Source organism: Arachis ipaensis, chromosome B1 (genome assembly GCF_059453495.1).
Source record: "Arachis ipaensis isolate K30076 ecotype BB chromosome B1, ASM5945349v1, whole genome shotgun sequence".
In the NCBI taxonomy this organism is placed as follows: Eukaryota; Viridiplantae; Streptophyta; class Magnoliopsida; order Fabales; family Fabaceae; genus Arachis; species Arachis ipaensis.
Genome location: NC_142436.1, coordinates 17601468 through 17626530, shown reverse-complemented (window position 1 = coordinate 17626530; position 25063 = coordinate 17601468). Strand labels below are relative to the sequence as shown.

At 33.7% G+C, this 25063-nt stretch overlaps 1 protein-coding gene and 1 pseudogene across 1 annotated transcript; one reads left to right on the top strand and one right to left on the bottom strand.

The window, feature by feature from the left end:
* The first annotated feature begins 6656 nt into the window (after window positions 1-6656).
* LOC107626510 (protein FAR1-RELATED SEQUENCE 5-like) lies at window positions 6657-9336 on the top strand (annotated as a pseudogene).
* Window positions 9337-12745: 3409 nt separating this feature from the next.
* LOC148575845 (uncharacterized) lies at window positions 12746-14552 on the bottom strand. Its single transcript, XM_088501415.1, has 8 exons — window positions 14529-14552; window positions 14026-14123; window positions 13837-13931; window positions 13658-13739; window positions 13462-13552; window positions 13113-13369; window positions 12937-13009; window positions 12746-12865 (listed from the first exon to the last, which is right to left on the bottom strand). The coding sequence occupies exons 1-8, from the start codon at window positions 14550-14552 to the stop codon at window positions 12746-12748; spliced, it is 840 nt and encodes a 279-aa protein (XP_088357541.1).
* Between the last annotated feature and the right edge of the window lie 10511 nt (window positions 14553-25063).

Sequence of the window (25063 nt, the reverse complement as noted above, 5' to 3'; positions counted from 1 at the left end):
TTGGGCCCGGAAAAAAAAACCTACAACTAACTACTAACTAATCCAGACCCAGTAAGGGACCCGGTAAGAGTGTAACCCTAATTCGAAACCCTCACATTCTCACACTCCACCAGCACCAAGCCCTCACTTCTCACTCTCTTCTTCTTCTCCAATGTCGCTAAATCACCACCATCTACCGACACCATTCTCTGCACCGCCACGTAGAGGCCGGACGGATCCCTCATCCCTCGCCTGTCGCCTCGCCTCATCCATCATCCCTCATCGAACGTAGAGGCCACGCAGAGTTGCAGAGCCCACCACCACGCAGTGAAGGTTCCTCGTCGACACCAGCCCACCACCACGCAGAGTCGCAGAGCCCAACCTTCACTCGTCGACACCAGCCACCACCACGCAGAGGCGCAGAGCCCACTACCACGCAGTGAAGGTTCACCGCCCCTGTTCTGCGTTCGTCGGCTGTCTTACTCCTCCCTATTCTGCTTCACTGCGTTTGCCTCCCCTCCCCTGTTCGTCGCCATTGTTCTTCACCGCCGATCTGCTTCAATTCTGCCCGGTTCTCCAAGGTAATTTTTTTAAACATTCAAATATTAACAATCTTGGTAGCAATTCTGCAATTTTGGTTCTGAACTTCTGATGTTAACTTTTTAAAATTTTTTTAGTTTAGTTTAAATCATACACAGAATTGGTTAATGAGATTTGATATGTTGAAAAAAAAATTAAACTGATGCTGCTTCATGCTTCATGCTTCATGGTTAAAATGCGTGGTACTGTGGTTTACTGGTTGTCTCTTGTCTGGTTTAAACTTTAAACTGTTACTTAATACTTAGTTAGTGGTTTTTTGTTAGTGTTTCTGAATATCTGACTGAAACTCTGAAGTCTGAAATGTTAGTGTTACTGTGTTAGTTATGAATTTAGTTAGTGGATAATCTGAATCTGAATTTGTTAGTGGATAATCTGAATCTGAATTTAGTTAGTGGATAATCTGAATTTGAATTTGTTAGTGGATAATCTGAATCTGAATTTGTTATCTGGGTTGTTGATTTGTAGGGATAAAAATACAAAATATCTGAGAATGTTGGTTCAGGGACAGGGTCTTCGCTTCCTAGTATTCCTAGACCTACACTTGCTGTTTCTAGGAGGAAAAATGCAACTGGAAATAGAAGTAATATTGGATGAAAACATGGGATTGATGTTCAAGGCAATGGTAAAAAAGTGAAGTGTAATTATTGCTCAAAGACTATAAGCGGAGGGATTTATAGATTCAAGCATCATCTTGCCGGTACTAAAGAGGATTCAGAGCCTTGTGCTTCAGTACCTGAAGAAGTTAAGGCTGTTAATTTCTTATGTTGTAACTTGTAATTGTAGTATTATGTTAATTTATGATATGTTTTGATGTTGAAATTGTTAAGTTTGAATGTCTATATCTGAGTAAATATATATATTATACATGATATATATATTTTTTTATAAAAAATGTATAACAGGTAAACTCGTACAAGTCTACGAGTCAAGTCTAGGTCAGCTCCACGAGTTTACCTAGACTCGCGAGTTTGAAAACCTTGATCATCGGAACAACCCCCATCCGAGTCTTCACCGTCAATGTTGAACATACGTTTGAAATCCATCGGATACGGCTGGCCAATGTTCTAGCCTGAAAACATACAAACCAGAGAAATGTAGCTCATAATCGCGCCAGCTATACATTCAAAAAATCAGCCACAAATATCCCAAAGGAGGCTATATTATACTCCACAAATAAGGCATAGCCCCTGCATTGAAACTCTTCTAACATACAACTCAGCAACTCATTATACTTAAATAAAACATTAATTACTGCCGAAGTTATAACTAACTAACTAACCCACTATATCACTAGTTAATTCAACGACACATTCACAAGACGTAAAAAAAATATTGACTTAACAGAACCAGCAATAAAGATTCGACCATCTGGTCTTCTACTTAATTGACTTAATTTAATTCATGTGTTTCTTCGTCTAATAAAAAACAAGGTTGAACAATGTATTCCTTTACTAAACAATGCTTACCAATTTTAACTTTTCTTAACTAACTTCAAAACAAAAACTAACCTATACACCATCTGAATTATCGAAGTTCAAACCGACATATGACAAGAATCTTGTTGGGCAATCCAAGAAAGTGCCTTCTCAACAACTATGTTTTTATTATCATGCATACCATCCTGCTAGTACCCATAGCACCCTCAATTTCCAAAACCAACAATCATCATGCATATGACCACATTTAATTCTCTATACTTGATCATGTTGTAATTACAGTACTTATTCCTTGATTTCTTTGACTCCTTAATCATATTTTTTCCAAACAAAAAATTACTCTTGTAATTGGATTCTCTAATTAATTACTACAACATCAAAAGATTACTTATCTTAACTAATCCTACATAGAATATTTTTTCACACATAAGCAATCACAAAACAAAGAACAAGAGGAAAATTACGTTCCAGAAAAAAATATACATGTTATGTATTCCTACTCTACCAATTCTTGAAGGAGATAACCGACTGTATTTTTTTAAAATGATGCAAAGATGTGTGCCCATAACTAAAGGAGAATAATCAAACATGAATCACTCGACGGGGCCGGGAAACTCGGTACTCACCAGGATGAGGGATCAAACCATCCCCAGTCCAAGCCTGCGACAAGGAAACTGCCGATTGGCACAGTAGGGCAGCACCTTTACCCAGTCGGACAACTACGACCACAGCCAGATCTCGCGCACCACCCACCACGGCAGTGAGAACACCAGCAACGATGGTCCTGCAGTCTGAACCTAGGGTTTGCTTCGATGTTAGGAGAATAGTGTAGAGAAGACCCAACTCCTAGCTTTCCTGCATTCTTATTTCTTGGCGGCACACAACAAGGCCCATGTCGTGAACCTCGAACTAACGGAACCCGACACATTTAAAATCGCGTTCGATTCCACGTCACCAAGTCGGCTCAATCGCCCCTCTCGTGAGCATCCACAACTTCCTGAGAGCCAGCTACATCCTGCAACATGGGGGCAACACGTGTCAACACTAGAAATAACAACAACATACATCTGTATATCTATACGGATTAACATCTGTATACTACCGCGACCCATATATATATATATATATGGCAAAGCTTGCTATTGTTACGGGGAGGCAGTGCCCCCCTAAAAAATATTTTTTATAAAAAAATACTAATAAGGGAGTGGCCTCCTCTTTTTTTTTTGGACTTGAGTGGCCTCTTTTTTTTGGTCAAGTAGATTGGACAACTCCCAATTCTAGATATCACAACACACCTACACTACACGTTCACCTACACAATATTTAAGAGTTCATATTCAACACTTGGTGTACTCACCAAGGTTTGAACCCGGATGCAGCATATTAAAAGGCGCATGGTTTAACCAATTGAGCTAAGCCTCAGCTGCGAGTGGCCTCTTTTAAGAATGTATGGCCTCCCACTCAAGCTGTAGGCCTTCACCAAAGAGTAACTTAAAATATATCACTTGGGTCATGGACTATAGTTAAAAAAAAGCTTAATCCATAAGAATCACTTCTCTTTCTCAGCAAGTCAGCATAACATCTAAAACGCTTCTCTTCCTTAGCATGATAGCATTTGAAACGGTTCTCTAGTTCTCTTTCTCATTATTTGAATATTGCAAGATAGCAAGTAGTCTTTAATCTTCTATTATCATCTCTCATTCTTCTTTTTTTTGTAAATTATTTTTTTATTAATTTTTTTCAACAATTTATGTATTTATTTATCTAGTTTATAATCTTATGATAATATTTTAGGTTTTAAAAAAAATTAAAGATAATAATTATATAATTATAATATTAACCTAGCATATATTGTTTTTAATTTTTTCTCATTATTAATTATTTGTGACATTAATATTATTGATTTGCAAAGAATAAAATAAGTTGCAGCTACTTTCAGTACATATTCAATAATAATAAAAGACTTTAAATTAAGAAAAAAATGTCGACCTCAATTGTTTATGTAGGTTGCAAATTTTAATTCATTTCAACTCTAGTTATATTATTATTAATTTTTTCATTGCATAAGTTATTATTGTGATTTGAATCATTTACATGAAATATAATACATTTTTTAATAATTTTGCAGAAAACATCTAAAAAATAATTGAATAGTATTTGAAGATTTTAAATACAACAACCTATATTTATAATATTTGAGGTTAGTTTTGATATATTTATGTTTAATTATTATTTTTATAAATAATATATTTAATTATCTTATAAAAAATAAGTTTTGAATCTGAGTTATCATTTTCAATTAAATATATATATTTAATTATTTTTTATTAAAATAAATTTAAAAAAATTAATTCCTCTAGTAAATATTATCTAACTTGAGAGAGAGAGAGAGAGAGAGAGAGAGTCTTATCGCCATACATGAATTCATATTGGATTAGTTGTTTATAATATAAATAAATTTTACAACCTAAATGTCATTACACAATTTATTATTAATAATAATAGAATAAAAAATATAACTAACAAAACTAATTACTAACGATATATGCCAAAATTTTTCTACTCTAGATAAATTGAATACAAGTACAGAGCACCAATTGTATTATACTTTTCTTTCCATTTTTTATGACACATTAAAGATGAGGAATGCTCTTATAAAGTTGCATAAAATGTCTTTTTTAAAGATGTTTACGTGTCTTTGTATTATTGGACGTTTTAATGAACCGATTTTTTTTAAATTTTTTAACTAATCAAAATAAAACCGATTTTTTATAATAATAATCAGTATTCTAAAGACCGGCCGGTCTAACCAGTTCAACCGAGAACCGGCGTGAAAAATAGTCCGGTCCACTTTCCAAAACCTACTCCTTCCCCCTAACACCCACCCCACCCCCCAATTCATGAATCACCATCACTTTCCCCATGACCTCTGAACCCAAGGTCAAACTCACCCAACCAAAACCCTAAGTTCTCCCTGCAACGGTTCTGCCGCGGCGCCGCCGCCGTCCGTGATGTCGATGCCTCTGCTTCCTCTCTTGTAGCTCGGTGTCCTCCTTCCCCATGTCCCTGTCCTCCCTAGCTTCTCTCAAACTTGGAGCAGCTCACCGCTGTGTCGCCATTTGCTGTCGTCTCGCCGGTCGCCGTCCATATCTCTGTCAAAAGTTAGCGGCACTGCCTTCACTTCTTCGGTTCTTCTCTTCCTTTTATGCCCTGCTGCTGATTTTTTAATGTGAAACTGTGAATGGATTAATGAAAAATCAAATAATTGATTTTGTGATGTTGCTCTTTTTTTAATTCCTGAAATTTTTGTTGAAATTTTCTTGCTGCTGCTAAAAATAGAAATCAAATCATTATTGAAATTTTTGTTTAGCTTTATTGATTTCAGGTTTAGTGTGATTAGGGATTACTTGTTATTGTTTTGTAACGATTGTTGCTGAATGCTAAAAATGAAAATCAAATCAAGTGTTGTTTGTTGCTGAAGGATAATTTTTGTTGTTGAATGCTGAATGTTGTTGGTAGTATTAATACTGCGCTGTTATTAATTTTCTGGTTGTGCTACTGCTGCTGATGTGGGTTTTGGGTTCTGGTTCTGGTGTGCTATTGTGTGTTTTGTGGCTCTGCTGTGTTGATCATCTTTTCAATTGTCAATGTTCACTCTTCACTTGCATTGTGTTGATCATATTTCTTAATTGTCAATTTTCTTTATCAGAACTGAGAAGGAAAATGACAATCTGAACCAGAAAAAGAATATCCGCAGCATCGCGTGTGCTCACAATCGCAGGAACAAGAAAACTAACTCTTTTTCTGCTCTCTAGTACCTCTTCATCTTTCCTTCTATTTTTACACTCGTTCATTGTATAGTAAGTCAACCCTTTGGATTACTGGCATAATTGAATTGGAGATTTAAGAGAGATAGTTGATTTCTTAATATTGAAAATTCACCTTTAGTTTTGATCTAATTGTTTTGTTTAGTAGGAACTAATAGAATCTCTTCATGGCTTTATCATTGTTGTTTTCTAAGTTATACTAGTTTCTTGTAAGAGAATTAATGCTAGCTAGTCTGGCCTTTCGTTTTGCACAAATAGCAATATGTAAATATGGCCATTTTATCAAAACTATAGTCACAATTAGGAAGTTTAATTTATTAGTATATGATGCAGATACGCCTACGATACAAATATTTGAGCAGAAACAAAGTATTTGTACATTATAGCATATGTTGCAAAATAGGATAATAACAATTAAGAGTATTGAGTATTGATATACTTATCTCTCTTTGAAATGTTACTTTCTGTATTTACTGTTTTAATTTAGCTTTGCATTCTCTCAGGACTTCTTAGAACAACGTTTTAATAAGGAGGATATATATTTTACATAGGTTTATTTGATTATTTTAAAAAGACAAATTTCAGTTAAATACATTTTTTCAGCATCATTTTTAAGCATCACCCTTCATTCACTAGCTTAGCTTGCATATTCTTTGCATTTGATAGGACCAAGTATTTTTGCTACTTCATTTGCTGATTATTCTTTATTTCATCTAATGGATCGAAGCAACGAATTATCACAACAAGTAATAGTCAGTCACGTTCAAAGGTTTTAATTAATTGCCCTTTGATTAATTCATCTCATTAGGGTGCAATGGATGTTGACTCAGAACCACTTAGTTCACAAGACAGCGTCGAAGATTGCATGATGACTGGTGTGGAAGAAAATGTTAATTGCACTTGCGATTGCGGTGGTAGCAGTAGTAAGTGTGTGTCTGTGACGGCCGATGATATTATAAACTAGACCTTTGAAACATTGGATGCAGCTTATAACTTGTATGTACATTATGCAAGGTGTCTCGGGTTTGGAGTTTGCAAGGGTGATACAGCACGTGGAAAAGATGGAACATAGCGCAGAAGGAGGTTTTTTTGCAGCAAGGAAGGAAAGAGAGCCGAGAAATACATATCGAGTTCGAGTAGGAAGAGGGAGCATCGAGCGCTAACTCGCATTGGTTGTGAAGCCATGCTTGCGGTGTATTTTGACACCAAAACTTTGACTTGGAGGGTTAAAAAATTAGTCGAGAAGCACAACCACGATCTTGTCCCACAATGCTTGGTACACCTAATTGCAAACCACCGAGGGTTGACTGAGCCACAAAAAGCTCTGGCGAATACCATGCATGATCATAGTCTTCCAACCTCTAAAATAATGGGACTAATGGTAGGCCAAGCCGGTGGTTATGCTAATGTCGGGTTCACAAAGAAGGACCTAGATAATCACTTTCAAAGAACTCGTCGTGCAAAGCTCATTGGTGGGGATTCCAATGCGACGATTAGCTATCTACTTGGGAAAGCTGATGTCGACCCGATGTCCATGGCAAGGTACAGTGCTACTGATGAAGGACGGATGGCAAATTTATTTTGGGCAGACGGAATTCGTAGGTCCGATTATCAGTGCTTTGGAGATGTGCTTGCATTCGATACAACCTACCAGAAGAATAAGTACAGAAGGCCGTTGGTAATCTTCTCAGGTTGTAACCATCACCGCCAAACATGTATATTTGGCTTTGCCTTGGTAGAGCATGAACAGACGGCAACATATACGTGGTTGTTGCAAAACTTTCTAGAAGTCATGCTGAACAAGTCTCCCAGTGTTGTGGTCACAGACGGTGATGAAGCAATGAAGGCAGCAATTTGAGAAATCTTCCCAGATGCAACTCACCGATTATGTGGTTGGCACATTCAGAAGAATGTAACGGCAAACATAAAAAACAAAAATTTTTCCAACGACTTCAGAAGATGTTTGTATGCTCCATGGCATTCAGATGAATTTGAAGAATATTGGGAGAATATGATAAAAAAAAAGTGTGGGTTGGAGGAAAATGAATCCATTCTAAATGAATTTGAGAAGAGGAAAAGTTGGGCAAGCGCTTACTTGAGGGATAAATTCTGCGCTGGATTTAGAACAACATCAAGGTGTGAGGCGATAAACAACTTCATCAAGAGGTTTATTTGCATTCGCCAAAGTCTTCTAGAGTTGGTCCAAAATCTTGAACATACTCTTAGGGACTATAGAAACAATGAATTAGTTTCTCAATTTAAGACACTGTTTGGGGAGCCCGTTCTAACTACTGGGCTAGAAGCATTGGAGCTTTCTGCTGCCAATTTTTACACAAGGGAGATTCTTGGAGAAGTAAAAAAGGAGATTCAAGGAATGGCACATTAGATGTAATAAATGAGGAAACATATCAATCACTGTTGTGTTAAAAGTTAAGGAGTGTGACAAGAGGCAACATATATATAACGTACTTTATGATCACAATACTGAGCATATGAAGTGTGAATGTAGTCGGTGGAGTAGTGAAGGCAGTCCTGTAGCCACATGTTTTGTGCAATGAAAAGGGTAGGTTTACAGAAGTTGCCAGATAGTCTTCTTTTGAAAATATGGTCGAAGGATGCCAAGAAGTATATGGATAAAAGTTCTACTGGAGGCACTACGCAAGACAGAGAAAGAGAATTTTTAATGCGCTATGGCGCATTGTCAATGGTAGCTACGTGGATGGTATTCTTAGGAGCTCAAGATGGTCTTTCTTTCCATGACACTATGAATGAAGTCTGTCGTTGGACCCAACCACAAGAACAAAAATCTGGCTTGAAAAGACAAACAAGAGATTCTCCCATGCCAAACTTTGTTGGTGACCCTTCAGTGGTCAAGACAAAAGGAGCACCCAAGGGGAAAAAGGAGAGGGGTAAACGGAGGTGCATTAAATGCAACAGTGCTGGTCATGTAAAGAATAAATGTCCTGTGAGGAATGACGGTGATGATTTGGGTGATAAGACTGGTAGTGGCACGCAAGCTAGCTTTGGTACCGAAGAGGTCAGTAAGATACAATATTGCATTAGTTGTTACTTGAATTAAAATAAACTCGTAACCTCTATGTTGTAGTTATACTTGATAGAATTTTTGACTCCATGTATTATTTTTTCATAAGAGCTTCCCAAGGACCCTATGGCTTCTCAAGAGACATTAGCAGTGCCAAATACAGAAGTAAATGCATCTGTGCAGCAAGAGTTTGGGCTAGGTGATTCAGGATTGATTAATGGCCATGAGACTCCCATCCCACCGTATGGAAGTCACCAGTGGCTATTACAGGTATAAATAATAAGAGATGAATAATTGCATTGTTGAAAATTAGTGTTTTGGTAAGTTTTAAACTATTTGAAATCACATTATGATTCGCTGAAGTACTTTTTATTTCTCTCAAATTTGTTTGTGCTGTGGAGAACAGGTTGTACAACAAGGACATTATTCGAAGTTCAATGGGATGCAGTAGCATGTACTTGTATATACTCATGAGAGTATGGTTTAAGATGTTAGTTAAATTCTTGGATTTCATATAATAGTGCTTTGAGGTTGATATAATTATTTATTATTAAATTTTTAGATATTTATCATAACTTGTCATCGTTACACTCGGCTGAAATGTGCAGAAGGATTCAATAGTTTTGATTTATATAGTTATAATTATTGTTGATTCTTATTCATGCTAAAATTCAAAAGGGTCTATTGTTGGTTCTTATTCATGTTAAAATGCATACTAAAATTCTGTTTGATTTACGAAATGCATGAAAAAATTATTATAACTGTAATATACCTTCCATGGTTGATGTCTCGACAAGTATCAATCTGTGTGCTAAAGAAAAAAGACGATTTGGAACCTGTGTTCTCTTCCTGAGAAAAAAAGAGTATTGCAACTACCTCTTCCAGAGGGATCTCTGCAACAGTCCCATGATAACTCCAGAGGTGAAGCCATGCGATCCTTTGATCAGCAACATTTTGGTCGTTACCATGCTAAGAAATCAGTGATACAACTGGATGAAGAAATATAGAAAGTATTTCTTGAATATTTATAGTATATTTGAAAAATGAAATTGGCTTATTGAAATTATTTAGATAAAAGAATAATTTTTTGAACAAGAATAGAGAATGGAGGACAAGAGATCCTCATGTAAAAGGAAACCAATGAAAGAAGACATTAAAGAGCAAAAACTTTCCAATTTCTCATCCTGTTTGAGGGTGAAATTCTCTCTAAAATGTCATGTGCTTTGAATAAAAATAGTGTGACTTAACTAGCAGGTAAAAATTGTAGCCAAAGATAGTAGAACTATTCCTCTTTTAATGTTTTTGTTTTGAGGCATTCTGGTTCAAAAGTCAGTAAGTAGCAAGAATTTTGTGATTGTTGACTCAGCAAGAATGAAAAGCATCTATTATGCTGGATTTATGTCTACAGAGCTTCAAACTTAAAACATCAATGCTTTTGCAATTTCTTTTGTTATCTTATGAAAAATTTTTGCCAATCTAGTAGGTTTCTTTTTACCACAGTGACTGTTTTGAAAAAATGAAAGAGATTCCCTTGATTAGTTGATAAATGGTTATTTGCTCTCTTTATCTAGTTTCATCTTGGATTTTAATTTGATAATTTCAAGCACATATTTACTCTGAACAATTAATACTTATGAAGGACAATTCTGCAGGTATATAGGAATGTCATTTTAAAAAATGAATACCAATCTTCAAAGCTATATGAGGCACTGTACACCAATTGCGAGGACATGATGGATCGGCTTTAGGTTCTCAGACTACCTTAGCTTCCATGGCAAAGTTTATTGCGGGATTGCAGAAATGCAATCATAGTTTTGAGCACGAGTGTGTCGGACCGTCGAAAACAAACTACGAGCAGCGCATGATGAAGGTATGTTATCATAATTGCATTTTTCTGTCAACTTGTATTCTACCATATAATGGGGGCATAATCTTTATAATTTCTTTATCAATTTTTGCAGATGTTGGGAAAATCTAAGTCTCAATTTATAAAGGATTATAACCAAAGGCTTTTTAATTGGTTGGTGTCCTTCTCCCTCGTCATGGTCGTGATTGGCCACTTTATTATAAAGTTCATTTTGATTGAAATGGGAGCATGGTTACTTTTTATATTTCTTGAGACTTACACAAGGATGTTTTGGTTAGCAGAGTCACTGTACTATAATCCAGTTTGGCATTTTATAGTTGCAACATTGGAAACTCTTGTTTATAGCCCAGTTCTTGATCTTGACAGGTAATTCAACTGTTTTGCATATTGATGCATCTGATACAAGTTGAAAGCTTTTAATGTTGCTGGTTTTAAATTTCTTGCTTTTGCTTCATGTGATACATATAATAAGAACCAATAGACTTAAGGATCATTTCTATTATAGAATCTATTATACACCATTGTTGCCATCCATGCTGCCATGGGGGTATGATCAGGTGGCACATGACGTGGACCTTCAGAAGCTTCCGGTGAGATTCGCTCTCGATAGAGCTGGCCTAGTTAGTGCTGATGGCCCAACTCATTATGGCGCATTTGACACAACGTTCATGGCTTGTTTGCCAAACATGGTGGTTATGGCTCCTTCTAATGAAACCGAACTCATGCACATGGTAGCCACTGCTGCAGCCATAGATGACAGGCCTAGTTGCTTTAGGTTCCTGAGAGGGAATGCCGTTGGTTCCATTCTTCCAAATAACAACAAAGGCACGCCATTGGAGGTTGGTAAAGTTAGGGTGTTGAAGAGGGAAGCAAGGTGGCTCTAGTTGGATATGGAACAATGGTAAAAAGCTGTGTGGCGGTAGCAAAGGTTCTTGAAGCACATGGCATCTCAACAACCATGGCTGGTGCTCGATTTTGCAAGCCTCTTGATGGACCATTGATGATGCAACTTGCAAGAGAGCATGAAATCTTAATAACAGTTGAAGAGGGTTCTATTGGAGGGTTTGGTTCTCATGTTTCTCATTTCCTTGGCCTCAATGGACTCCTTGATGGCAACCGTAAGGTCTACCTTTACTTAATTATTATATTGTGTGTAGCACCACACCATGTATATTCAGCACGACACCTTTACTTAATTATATATATATATATATATATATATATATATTCAGTACTAACCTACATGTTTGTGTTGGTGCAGTGACGAGCCATGACTCTGCCTGATAGATACATTGAGCATGGATCTCAGAAGGATCAAATTCAAGCAGCGGGGTTAAATTCAAACCATATTGCAGCTATTGCTTTGTCATTAACCAATGTTCAATGGGACAATCTTTTGCTTCTCAGCATGCAAATATGAACCTTATTATTAATAGGATTTCAAATGTAAATAAATATATAACACTAATAAATTAAAACTTTGCCAAAGATTTGTTATTAGACCGCGTTTATTTGATGATTATTAAAACACCCCTGTCCTAGGATTTCAAATGTAAATAAATATATAACACTAATAAATTAAAACTCTGCCAAAGATTTGTTATTAGACCGTGTTTATTTGATGATTTTTTAAACACCTCTGGCCTGCTGATGGGAACAGCAATTTGTACGTCATAGGAAACAGGGGTGATTGGCTGCTATATAGCTAGCTTTTATGACTTTTATATTGAGCAGAGCATACAATTAAATACAAACCGTTCATAAAATTCAACAATCGTTCACAAAGGGTAAAGTTTGAACATGAAACAGCACGTACATCAACTAATTGAAATAAATCATTATAAATAAAAAGATCCACATATATTTAAATAGTCCAAAAGAAATAAGTGCAAGATATAAATATAGCTTGTATTTTAAAGAAAATTAAAATGGTTTAATTCAATCCATAACTTCTAATAAAAAAGGTTATAAAATCCTAAGTCTGCATGACAGACTACTGCATCTTTTTATTCCAGTCAATGACAGCAAGCTCCACTATGATATCCCGCTTCGAGTTATTAGAGTCATTCACCAAATTCACAGCCAGGCGCATCCTTGTGTAATCATTGACAACCTAACAGACAGTAACAATGATATCACATAATGGAATAAACATAGCTTTATTAACAATGATATTTTTCTTACCCATGTCTTATTACCGAGGCTCCAATAGCGATTGAGGTGCATCCATTGAGCGACCCAAATACCACAGTCATTCCTTTGTCACAATTCAATGCACACATTAACAAAGCAATATAAAAAAAGAACAAACAGCCACTAAATTGAATATATACTTTGAAAAATGGTATATTTAAACTTACGATTTGGCAGATTGTTGCGGGACAGCTGGCTCATTGAATTTATACTTAGAAGATTTAATGTTTCTAAAGGAAGGTGTTTCACTGAAGTTCTTGTCGGATAAAAAATTCTCAAGGTAATTTAACACATTGTTAATGACACTCTTACGCTCTGTCATCAATGTGCCCTTTTTGAAAGAGTCCAGATATCTCACGATCTCGTAAAGTAAATCAACCACTATGAGAAACCAATGGCCATTGAGGTAAACTGGCACAAAAATCTACAACAACAGTCGAAAAAATAACCTTAACTAAAAATAGCCATGAAATATTATTATACGAATTAATTGATAGTTTAATAAAATTAACGAACCTGGTGTAAACTGGCAAGATCTCCCATGAAGTTATCCTTGATGTATTTCATTATGCCGACACAGTTATGTTTCGGGCTTAAAACAATTTGTTAGGATGAATATTGAACCAAGTGAGAAATCTTATTATGTTTCTAGTCTATCTGGGAAGATATATTAATTTTGAAGACTAAATTTCGAACTGTAAATAAACTTACAAAAAATGTCATTGGCAGAAACCATTGGTTGCCATATTTGCTTCCTTTTGGCCCAAAATGCCCTTTGGTGAGCATCGAACAAACTAAGGTAAGGACCTATGGAGTACAGACAATCATGGTTATTCTGCACCAATCCAAATTTGATAATTTTACAAGGATAATAAATAAATAATGCAAAACTAATTCTTACATCACAAATTATTAGCTTGCTGGGCATTATAGTCAGAAGAGTCTTGCGTGTGCCACTACAATGATCGTTTGGAACAAGCACTTCCCTGAAATCATAAAATCAGAATATTATGCTATAGTGGTAGAAAGGGTTATAAGACAAATTAGCAATAAAATGAGAAATAAGTTAATTTTACTTACTCTGGATCCAAATTGTTTTCAAAGATGTAAGCAGCAATGACCAATTCTTTATCAAAAAATTTCATCTCTTTAGTTGGCCGAAATAAAAGGTCCAAACACTATAAAAATAATAGCAACAAAAAATAAGTTCAGTACTCATTCATTTTGATCAACACAAAGTGTGAAAAAAAATGCAATTATAAAAATAATATAAATATTTTATAAGTTGGATTTTAGCGTTTTCAGATCTAACGAAAACATGGCTAGTGTTTTAAATTGCAATAAAAATATTTATAAGTTACTAACTAAAGCCACACTTACATCGATAATATAAATACTAAAGTTGCATTTGCATAAATATGATTTTTTTTACCAACTTAATTTCCGAGGATGGAAAAGCACAATGTTATAATATTAATTATTTACTCAAAGTATACACACAAAATCAGCCAGATATTTTTTTTTCATATTAAAAATAAAATTTTTTTTATCTACTAACGTTATCCGAAAAGTTAAGTACTCACACGTGGCATGTCATCCCCATCCATATTTGGATTGTAGTTGTTGTAGTAAAGCCATGGACACCCTGGAGGAAGCTTCTCCGCAAATTGCAATTCTTTCTGCAACTCCAAAAAATATGATAATTATTTTAGGCACTATTACTTATTTGTCAATAATGTCCTCTCAACTGATAAGCTTTTTCACGACATCAACAAATCAAATTCTCATATCACTAAGTGAAATTTAGCTCCCTAGTATTAATCAGGATTCTAATCAACCTTCCAATGTCACTAACAGGCACAATATGATGACCAGAAAAAGAAACCGGTACTCACGAGCCTAAAGTCCTCAACAGTGAAGCTCAGACCTCATATCTAGTGAAAAAGAGAGGAGAAGTTGAGGAAGAGATTGTATTTTATGACTTAACATTAATATTATAATATGTGAGAATACTAAAAAGTTTTTCACCCTTAAATGCGAACAGTGTAACACCCTATTACACAGAGTTTTACGCTTATGTCGTAGAACAGAGGTAATGAGGCGTTACGGACCTCTAGACAGTAAAATAAATACATAATAGAGAATAAGATAATATACTAGGAGCCTTGAAACAAAATGGGTAAACAAAATCGCAAAATAAAAAGCGCAACGCTCAAGGGAAAGGATTACTTGCATGCTAAGAAACCTAATAGGAACATGATAAAACATTAAACAAAAGGATAAAGGAAAGCCAAGGAACAGCATAACTAGCCCCTGACTCAGCCTGCGAAGCTAAGGCTGGCCGGGGAATACATATATACATATAAACATACATAAGTGTCCCCAAAAATACACCAAAATATAAAAGTAAACTCCTAACTCTCCCTCAACCTCTAAGAGGAGCAGCATTCATAAGTTACTTGGAGAGTAAGCTAAACATATATATATACATCTGTACAACCAGAACCCAAAATACACCCAAGAACTACTTCACTTTCCAGGATCCAGACGCCTAGCGAGGAACCTCTCGACCTGCATCTGAAAAACAACAATACAATATGGAATGAGAACCGGAGGTTCTCAGCATGGTAAAAGTGCCACGTGTATAATAAATAAGGTCCTGAGAATGCCATAGGCAATCCTAGAACTCCATTATTCAATTATCCAACTTAAGCACTAACCAGAAGCCATAAACAGAGGTAGGTGTTCTAGTTCTACCTAACTTACTCAAGTTCAAACTTAACCTAACACCAATCCATTTCCTTCGTTTCCTCCATCTTTTCATCATTCAGAATGCAACAGAAACAGGCAACCAAACAAGTTCACGCACAAGTAGTGAGTAGATAGTACAAATAGCAAGTATAACAGATAGCAGATGATATATATCAATTAGGCAAACCCAGGAAATGCATAGCAGTCAAACAAACAAATGCATATAATGCATGCCTGTCCTATGGCTGATGGGGCCCATCTGTCGGTTATCCAGCCAATCCGACAAGTCTGAAAACCTTAGACTGTCCTCCGTCGCGCATCTCCAAGAGTCTATGCATAGAGTTCACATTCATTCATCATATAATCACTCAATGGGGGCTATCCATACCTGGGAAATTATACGTGCCCGGTCACCCTTATGACGTAGGGTCAACAGAGTATCGAGATTCAACCTGGAACACGTGGTGGCGAGCCACAGTTTTTACCCAGGAAAACTCGTATCTCAGATATCATTATCCATAAGCCATTTCATAGTCATAATTATTATTTAATCATTCATCAAGCCATGGCATTATTAACTTCATTCATTAACCAGGTGTGCGTGCGCACAGAGGCGTATGTATGCACAAGTAGATTTTTGCTTCTGTTGGGTGCGTGCGCACGGCTTTGTGCGTGGGCACACGTCAGAAAACCTAGTTCTGCTGCAAGTTACAAAAATTCAGTTTTTCGTACCAATTCTCTGGCATCCATAACTTTCTCTACAAAACTCAGTTTTCTGCAAACTTTATATCGATCTCAAGCTTGTTAAATCCTCTTTAATATAAAACAAACCTTATATTTATTCAAAATTTGTAGAGCAAGATATGGACTGCCGAAATTTGTCGAAATTCACATTTTACCAAAAAGTACCCCCAACCTTATTTTTGCCAAAAACCATATTTTCTCCTCCAAGAACTCATTTCCAGTCAACCTAATATACCACAAGCATCAATATAACAACCCTTAACCAAAGCACAACCATTTTTACAACCTAGCTCAATAATATCATATTCCTTCCACTTTACCAATTTAGCCACCAACCACATAGTACTACACATTCTAATTCTTACCTTTATCATACAATCCTTCAATCCTCATTACAACACTAATTTATCAAGTCAATACCAACAAGTCTAAATTATACCATTTACTATCTCAACCACACCATTACCTTGCCATAATCATCACTATTATACAAGCATATACACATACATATATTTAATTCCCATTATTAATTACTCAACACCATATCATATCAATTTATTCATCAACATCACAAACACTAACCATTTAACATAACAAAGCTTTTCAACCTATCTTATAATACTCTAGCCTAAGCTTTCACACAACCGTAATTATTAAACGTGCAAAACTTAAACCATACCTTGGCCGATCACTTAATTCACCCAAGACAACCTCACAACGCAAAATTACAGCCCCTCCAAGCTCAATCAAACAGCCCCAAAGCAAGCCTTGGTCACCAACAAACCTCCAAGTGATCCCAATTCAATTCCAATGCATAAACACCCACTTAACCTACACCTACTACATATATATATGTTCCAATTCAGTTTTCTATCACAATAACAAGATTGAGCTAGGGTTAGGGTATTTTTACCATACCCATATGCTCAATAGCTTGAGCCCACAAGTTCTGGAAGCTAACTTGAACCTAGAATACAAAAATTGGGCAAGATTCACCATAGGTTTTCAAGTTTACCAAAGAAAGAGGGATAGAGATTCTGAATTTAATAGGAGGTTTACTAGTGAAATTGTTCAGATAGAAAGGTAAATTTCGACGCGCTGAGCGCGTGGCCGCGAACGGTGCGGCGATCGGAGCCCGGATGAGGAAGTTATGGTAGTTGGAAGGAATGGTGAGGGTTAGGTTTCTTCTCCTCTCCCCCTTGCTGTGTTTTTCGTTGTTATAGTGAAATGGAGAAGAAGAAGCTGCTGCTTCATTTATGTTATGGCCGGTTGAACCCACGGGTCCGATTTGAGCCCCGGTTCAACCGGTTCGGCTCTTTCGGTCCGATTTTGGGCCAAATTATCAAAATTGGTATCAAAATTCTCGTTTCGACGAGCTCTATCCTATTTTGATATTAGTTTTATATTTTTAGCTTTCTTAATTAAAAATTTAATTTATTAACTAATAATTTACTGATTTTTGCGGTTTACAAACAGCGGCAAATCCAATGGTTGAATGATGTTGTACTTTGTGAACTATAACATCTTTCTATTGTGTACTATTTTGATCAAATGCTATCTAAGCGGTATTTAATAGTTGTTATTTAAAAATAAAGATATAAAACCTTAACTACGAAGACCGGTAATCCACGCTTTTTTCCCTTGCACCTCCAAGTACTCTTCTTCATGACTGGTTCGTCACCCAAACACATTAAGAAATTGGCATCAAGTATTTCTTTCAAAGGGTCCGACAGAGGAGTAACAACTGGAGGAGTATTCGAAAGCTTTATGCGTTTCAAAGTGTCCGACGGTGGTGTAACAACTAGAGCAGTATTCAAAAGCTTTACACCGTCATTCCCACTTTTTGGTGAGGAACCAACCGTTTTCACAATCTCTAGGAGAACTGCTATTATCCCTTGCACAACAGCTTCGCGAATCATCGTCGACAATGCCTCGGCAACACCCTTTCCAAGCTAGAAGATGCCATAAAATAAGACGCGTTACTTGTATAATAAGGTAACAACACAACAAATATAAACATCACAAAAGATAATTAAAGACATGTTAAATAGAGTATGCCAAGAAAGTAATGCATATTCGGGTATTGTAGCCCAAAAATAGATTACCTTCCCATCCAAGGCGGAGAAGTCTATGTTTGATTCTCCCTTAGAAGTTACAGAGACATCCAGTGTATACTGCTCAAGCCAAATAAATTTTAGTATTTTTATTAGACTAAAAAAACTACTAAACAGAGTTTACAAAAGACTAATAATCTGATCATTTAACAAAAACAAGCGTGATTACTTTACTCATATTCTCTAAAATTAATAAAGTATTTTTTAATTCAAAATTTAAATCCAAAATATTTTTAATTTATTACTTTTAGAAAAGTATAAAAAGATCTCAATTCTATTACAATATATTAATTATGTTATCATATAATTTTATAGTCAAATTCAATTGTACAAAGTTAATAACTAAAAGATAATTCACATTATGTAACAACAATATCAAAACTAAATCCTTATAATAAAAAGTGACAAATTTAAGTTATAAACATGTATAAATAACTATAATAATAATAATAATAATAATAATAATAATAATAATAATAATAATAATAATAATAATAATAATAATAATAATAATAATAATAATATTTTTATGTTTATCATAAAGTGAGTTATAGCTTATATATTTGTTCCAAGTTCTTACTTTAATATTTTTATAAATATTATAATAATTAATCCTTCCTAATAATTTTTATATTACAATTTTTTAATAATTAAATATTTTTAATAATTCTTTTGAGTATTTTTTTAAATTAAATCTTATAAAAAATTTTATTACAATGATAAAAATGGACACAAATTCTAACTTCAGTCATGCATCAGAGAAGTAAAAATCTATCTGCCTCTACTATTTGAATAGTTATACTTTGAATACGTATTGATATTATTAATATATACTGTAGAGTCTAATAAGTAAAAAACATAATTTTAGAAACCAAGATTGAAGCTATTATTATGTTTTAAAAGATATTAATACTATAACTATTAATAAACTCTCATATTTTTAAATTTTATTCTTATTTTTCATATATATTAAATTTTTTGTCAAAAAATAAATATGTGGAATGGTAATTTTTACATTTTTTTTATTTTAAACTTTTTTTCTTTAATTTTCTATCTTACCGAGGAGACAAATATATCTTTACAGTATCGGTAAAATGGTCTTCTCTAGATTGGTATTTATCATAAATCAACGAAGATCTACTCGCATCCTACAACCATACCGATCTTTTTATAATGTGGATCTTATCTGATCCGGTGACAGCGCGAGTCGAATAATAGCCGCGATTGTCTTCGTGAGCGCTTATGTTAGAGAATTTGAATTTCATATTTGATTTAATTTCAAAGAGAGAAAAGTGGCATAGTCTAGAACTCTTTTGTTTTTATCTTTTCTTATTTTGACTTTATATTATGTCATAAAAAATATCTTCATTTTCCTTTAGTGCCATATTAAGTTCACATTAATTAATAAGTTCAAATTATAGTTCAAAATCCGTCCCAAAGATCATAACCTTAAATTATTAAACTGTTAACGATCCAAGTTCAAATTGGGTAATGCTCTGTCTTGACTCATGTACAAATCTATAAACAAATTAAATTCATGCTGAAACTATATTATTTTATTTTATAAGACCAATCTAACAATAATGCATAAAAATTATGCTTGATTTGTTTGTGTTGAGGGTTGTTCTTATGAAATTGTTGTTGAATTGGTCTTAAATTTTTTGAAAAATTAGCTGTCTGGGGTATATTTGATGCAAATGAAAAATTTCTGTGACAAAATTGAAACAAAATAAAACTTAGGAGTATTTTTTAAACTTTTATCAAACTTCAGGGACAAAAATATATTTTACCCTTATTTAAATAACTGAATTCTAATATTAGAATTTGATTAGTTTAATCTCCAAAGAAATGTTCTAATTTAATACTAATTATACTACACATAACATAACATATAAACGTCTTTAAAAAAATATTTTTAGTATTTTTATTAAAGTGGTCTCTAATTACATATTGAGTTAATATTTTGTTAAAAATGCTCTTATTGAGAGTCAAACTCAAGACTTCTTGCTTACTAAAGAAATGTTCTAACCAACTGAGCTACAAGAGCTGCTTGAAAAAATTATGTTGACTACGATACTTGACCGCAGTAAATTAGACATAAAATTCCAACTTCAATTTTGTTGGCCGATTCTCTCATGGTCCAGGCTATCAGCAACATAAATATGCAAAAATGAACCCATCACAGCACAATTAAATAAAGTTTTAAAGTTTCTAACTAACTTAAGTTGATTTAGTTGTTATTTCACTAATCCGTTTAAACAAGTATTAGAAATTCGAATTTTGTTTGCAATAATCCATTAGCTAGCGACAAATTTTAATTTTGACAAATTAATCTTTGATTTATCAAGTTAAAAAATACTGTAAGCAACCAAAAAATTTAAGAAGATTCTTTTCTTCTCATTGCGATGCTAAATTTATGTAAAAAATGACACTTTAAAAGTAATATATATTTTATTTTTTATATTTTTTTCAGACCCTTCAATAAAAGTTCAATATAAATGTAGAGCATACAAAACCATGAAATCTGTTACAAGGAAAGAATAATAGTTACATAAATCTTTCTCATTTTCTTAATCTTTCAAGGGACAAAGATATGCTTTTTGTATTAATCTTCAATTTGTTCTCTCTTCCTTCTAAAACTTGATACATGTCTACTCTATTGATCCACCGACACTGGATATGGACGATAACTTGCAAATCAATAGAAAACTTCATACCATGCCACTAGCTAGTCAGTAGTTCCTCAATGATTTGCAATTCAGCTCTCAAAAATTTTCCAAACCTTCACCTTCATCTCTCCCTGGGTTTAAGATTCCAAAATTATTATCACTCTCCAATATGAGCATGCTCGATCAATTCAACTAGCCATGCACTCTTAACATGTAAGGATGTTTAGGAGGCATAGGCACTCTTCAGTTTAAATTATACATTAGTTGATCATTACCCAAAGATATAAAATCTCCAATATGATCTCTGCGGTAAAAAATGATGTCTGGTGTATTTCATCAACAACAGTTAATATGACAGTGTTAGTTTAAAAAAAATATCAAATGAAAATGAAAAATTGAAACTTAAGTAATATATGCAGTTAAAAAAAAATTGATGGTAATATAACTCTCAACCTTAATTTTAGATCTACTAGAAAGGCAAGTAGACAAACATAAAGGATTTTGTTTTGGACAATAACAATAACAACAACAATAATAATAGTAGAAATCAAATTTTTGCTTTTGAACCTTTCCCAATCATTGCCTCCCATCAGAACATAGTTAAAAAATAAAATTAATAAAAGAAGAACAAAGAACAAATTAAATAACACTTCAAGACTTAGTCACAGTATTATTACTCTCATTTTAAGTGCATCCAGGTTCCAAGATTCAATAATGCAGCGGATTATTTCGTTATATACTATTTAGTCATAGACAGTAAATTAATGAAGTATCTTTTCTAAAATTTAAATAGTAGAATATAAACTACGTAAATAATTTTATATTGGAACAAAAAGATACTTAAGACTTAACCTAAAGTGAATATTCATCTTGGTAATGTTTTAAACTTAATTAAGAATAAATAAAAGTTAACTGATGATGGGTCAAGATCAGGAAAATATATACATTTAGGCTTCTTTAAAGGGATTCTAATACCGGTATATAATAAGTAAAATGTAGGATCAACAAAATAAGTAAATAACTCAGAATTGAGGTTGGAAGTGATTACTGAATCCAAAAGCATTTGTGTAATAATGGGAAGTATAAGAAAGAATGATGCATGTCGTTCCAATCACATCTCTAACTAATTAATTAATCATTTCTCATTCACAGAATCTATTGGCTAAGACTTCAATTGAATACAAGTCATATAACTTTGGGCAGAAACATAATTCCATATGATCCTATGCAACATTCTAAGTAACATCTTTTCTCTTAGTAGCTCTGACAATCACTAACATAACTAAGGAGTTTGTTGAATTTGAAACACTCATAATGGGTTGTGGTGTTAAATAAGCAACTTAATTTTATTTACACAAAAAATAATTATAGTATTTTACTAATCAAACTATGTATATGCCACCTTAATTAATTTTTCTTGTTGACCAAACTGATACAAAATATTCTTGACTTAGTGGCAACTCTCTTTTCTGTATGCTTACATCTCTAAATTGGCTATGACCAATATGAATAACAAAATGCATGACATATCAACTTAGTCTCTTAGTTAGCATGAATGTGCAAACAAAAACTGTACTCTAAATTGTTTTAACAAATTTAATTATTATGCACAATGCACAAAAGAGAAAGGAAACTTTAGGTGGATCAGAACTTCAACTAAAGAGAAAGGAATACAATACTTACCATTCCTTCAAATGCTTTCCGTACAGCAGAGTTGAGATCAACTTCCAATAAAATTGTATATTTATTCTCCTCAAATTCAACTTCTGTCTACCTCTTGACACTGACAGTACCTGCACAAAAGCTCTCCATCTTTTGGCAATCGATTAGTGAGAATTTGTCCAATAATAAAAATTTTAAGGCAATGTTTCCATTGCAAAAGCTTCCAAGCTTTGGTAGATCAGGCAAATCACAGAGCCAAATCCTAAACTACGATCCAGAAGATTGCAAATTATTTCACCGTTAGGCTTGAATTTGGGTTTAGGCAGGGATAAGGGGTTAGGGTTAGAATTTTTTTATAGGGACTTAATTGTATTTTTAAATTATTAGGAATTTAAATGTCTGTAAAATAAAAAATCAAAGATATATTTATCTTTTTATAAAAAAATTTAAATATAATTCGGTTTATATTGTGTAAATCGATCGGAACAAACCGAATCTAATAATTATAATACGGACAATTGGATTTATTATTTTTGCTATAATAAACCGATTTTGTTCTGATTTATTAAAAAATAACTTATTAACCGATTTAATAAAGATGTCCAATTATATTATGACACGTGTACACGTCTTTAAAAAAAAACATTTTTTATATCTTTATTAAAATGGTCTCCTAAAAATAAATATCTGTATTTCTCATAATTAAAGTTCCATCCAATTTTTAATCCACACATCTTAATGAAAATACTCCTAATCCATCACATGGTATAAATCACCCGACAAATAATAAACTTCACTCATATTCTTGTATTCTAAAATAAGACTGAAGTAGTAATTTTTGGTGACCAATATCAATTTGCAAAAGACCTACAATCAACCCAACATAAAGTTCATGCCATACAGAACCAATCTAAAATGTCTGCAATAATCCCGCACTCTTACTCACTTTTTAACAGGCTAACTCACTGTGTTGTCGATTTTTAACAAATCGATGGTGGTTCGATATCTAGTGGTCTGGGAGCGAAACCTACTCTTCTGTGCGAGTACCAATTTTTTAAAAGTGCATTAAAGTATCTTCTATTAGATAAATATTATTAATTAAAAGAAAGTTTATAAATTGGTAAAGTAGAAAACGTCAAAGTTAAGGTTTTCAAAGATTAAATGTGTAGAAAGCAAATGACTTGTATTGAAATTTAAAAGAAAACAATGAAATGCCTTTGACTGAATCGAAGGACTTTGACATAGAAATTTGAAATGCAAAAAGGATAAATTGGGCAATAAAAATAGAGAATACTTAATAAATAAATTCACTTGAAATGTTAAATTTACAAAAAAGAAATTTACAGAAAAGTAGATTGAAAGAAAGATGAAGATGGAAGGAACCCTACAGAAAATATAACTCAATTGCAGACTCAGAAATTCTCTGGGATGTGACTGTGCTTGAATGTTTTTTTCTGAGTAAAAGTTCCAACCCTTATTCCCTATCATTTTCTAGTATTTATAGGCTAATCTTACATAACTGACAATTAATTTACAAATAATTATAATTAAATACGAAAATATAAATTTAAACTGTAATCACTCTTGGTAACCGTTTTCGTCGCGTGATCGTAGATATTTCCCATAATTTTCTCGTGTGAATGAAGCCACTAACTCTTCCGCTTCAATGACTATTTCGAACAGTTCATCGAAAACCTGCTCGATTTCTCGAATCAAATTTTCTATTTGATTAGGCCTATTCAGCTGACTCATTCCTATTCGACCAACACTCACCAAACAAACATGCGAGACAGAACCGACAAGCCCTGCAACGCCTCTAACATACACCATTTCCCATTGCTTCGGCTCGACCAACCACTGCCGTACGGGTCTAATTTTTATTGCCTCAAGTGGAATCTCTATAACTCCGTATGTATTTAGCTCTGCATCGTATAATCTATTATATATTATTAATTTTATAATTATAATATATCATATGTTATTTTATTATTGTAATTAAAATAAAATATTTTTTTTAAAAATTAAGAAATTTTTTTCTTTTCCTCTCTTCCTTTGATCCTTTTTCTATCTCTCTTATTTTTTTATGCATTCTATCTTTATTTTTTATATATCATTACCAATAACTAATTATAAATTTCACAATAAAAATATATATGATATTTTTTAATTACAATTAAA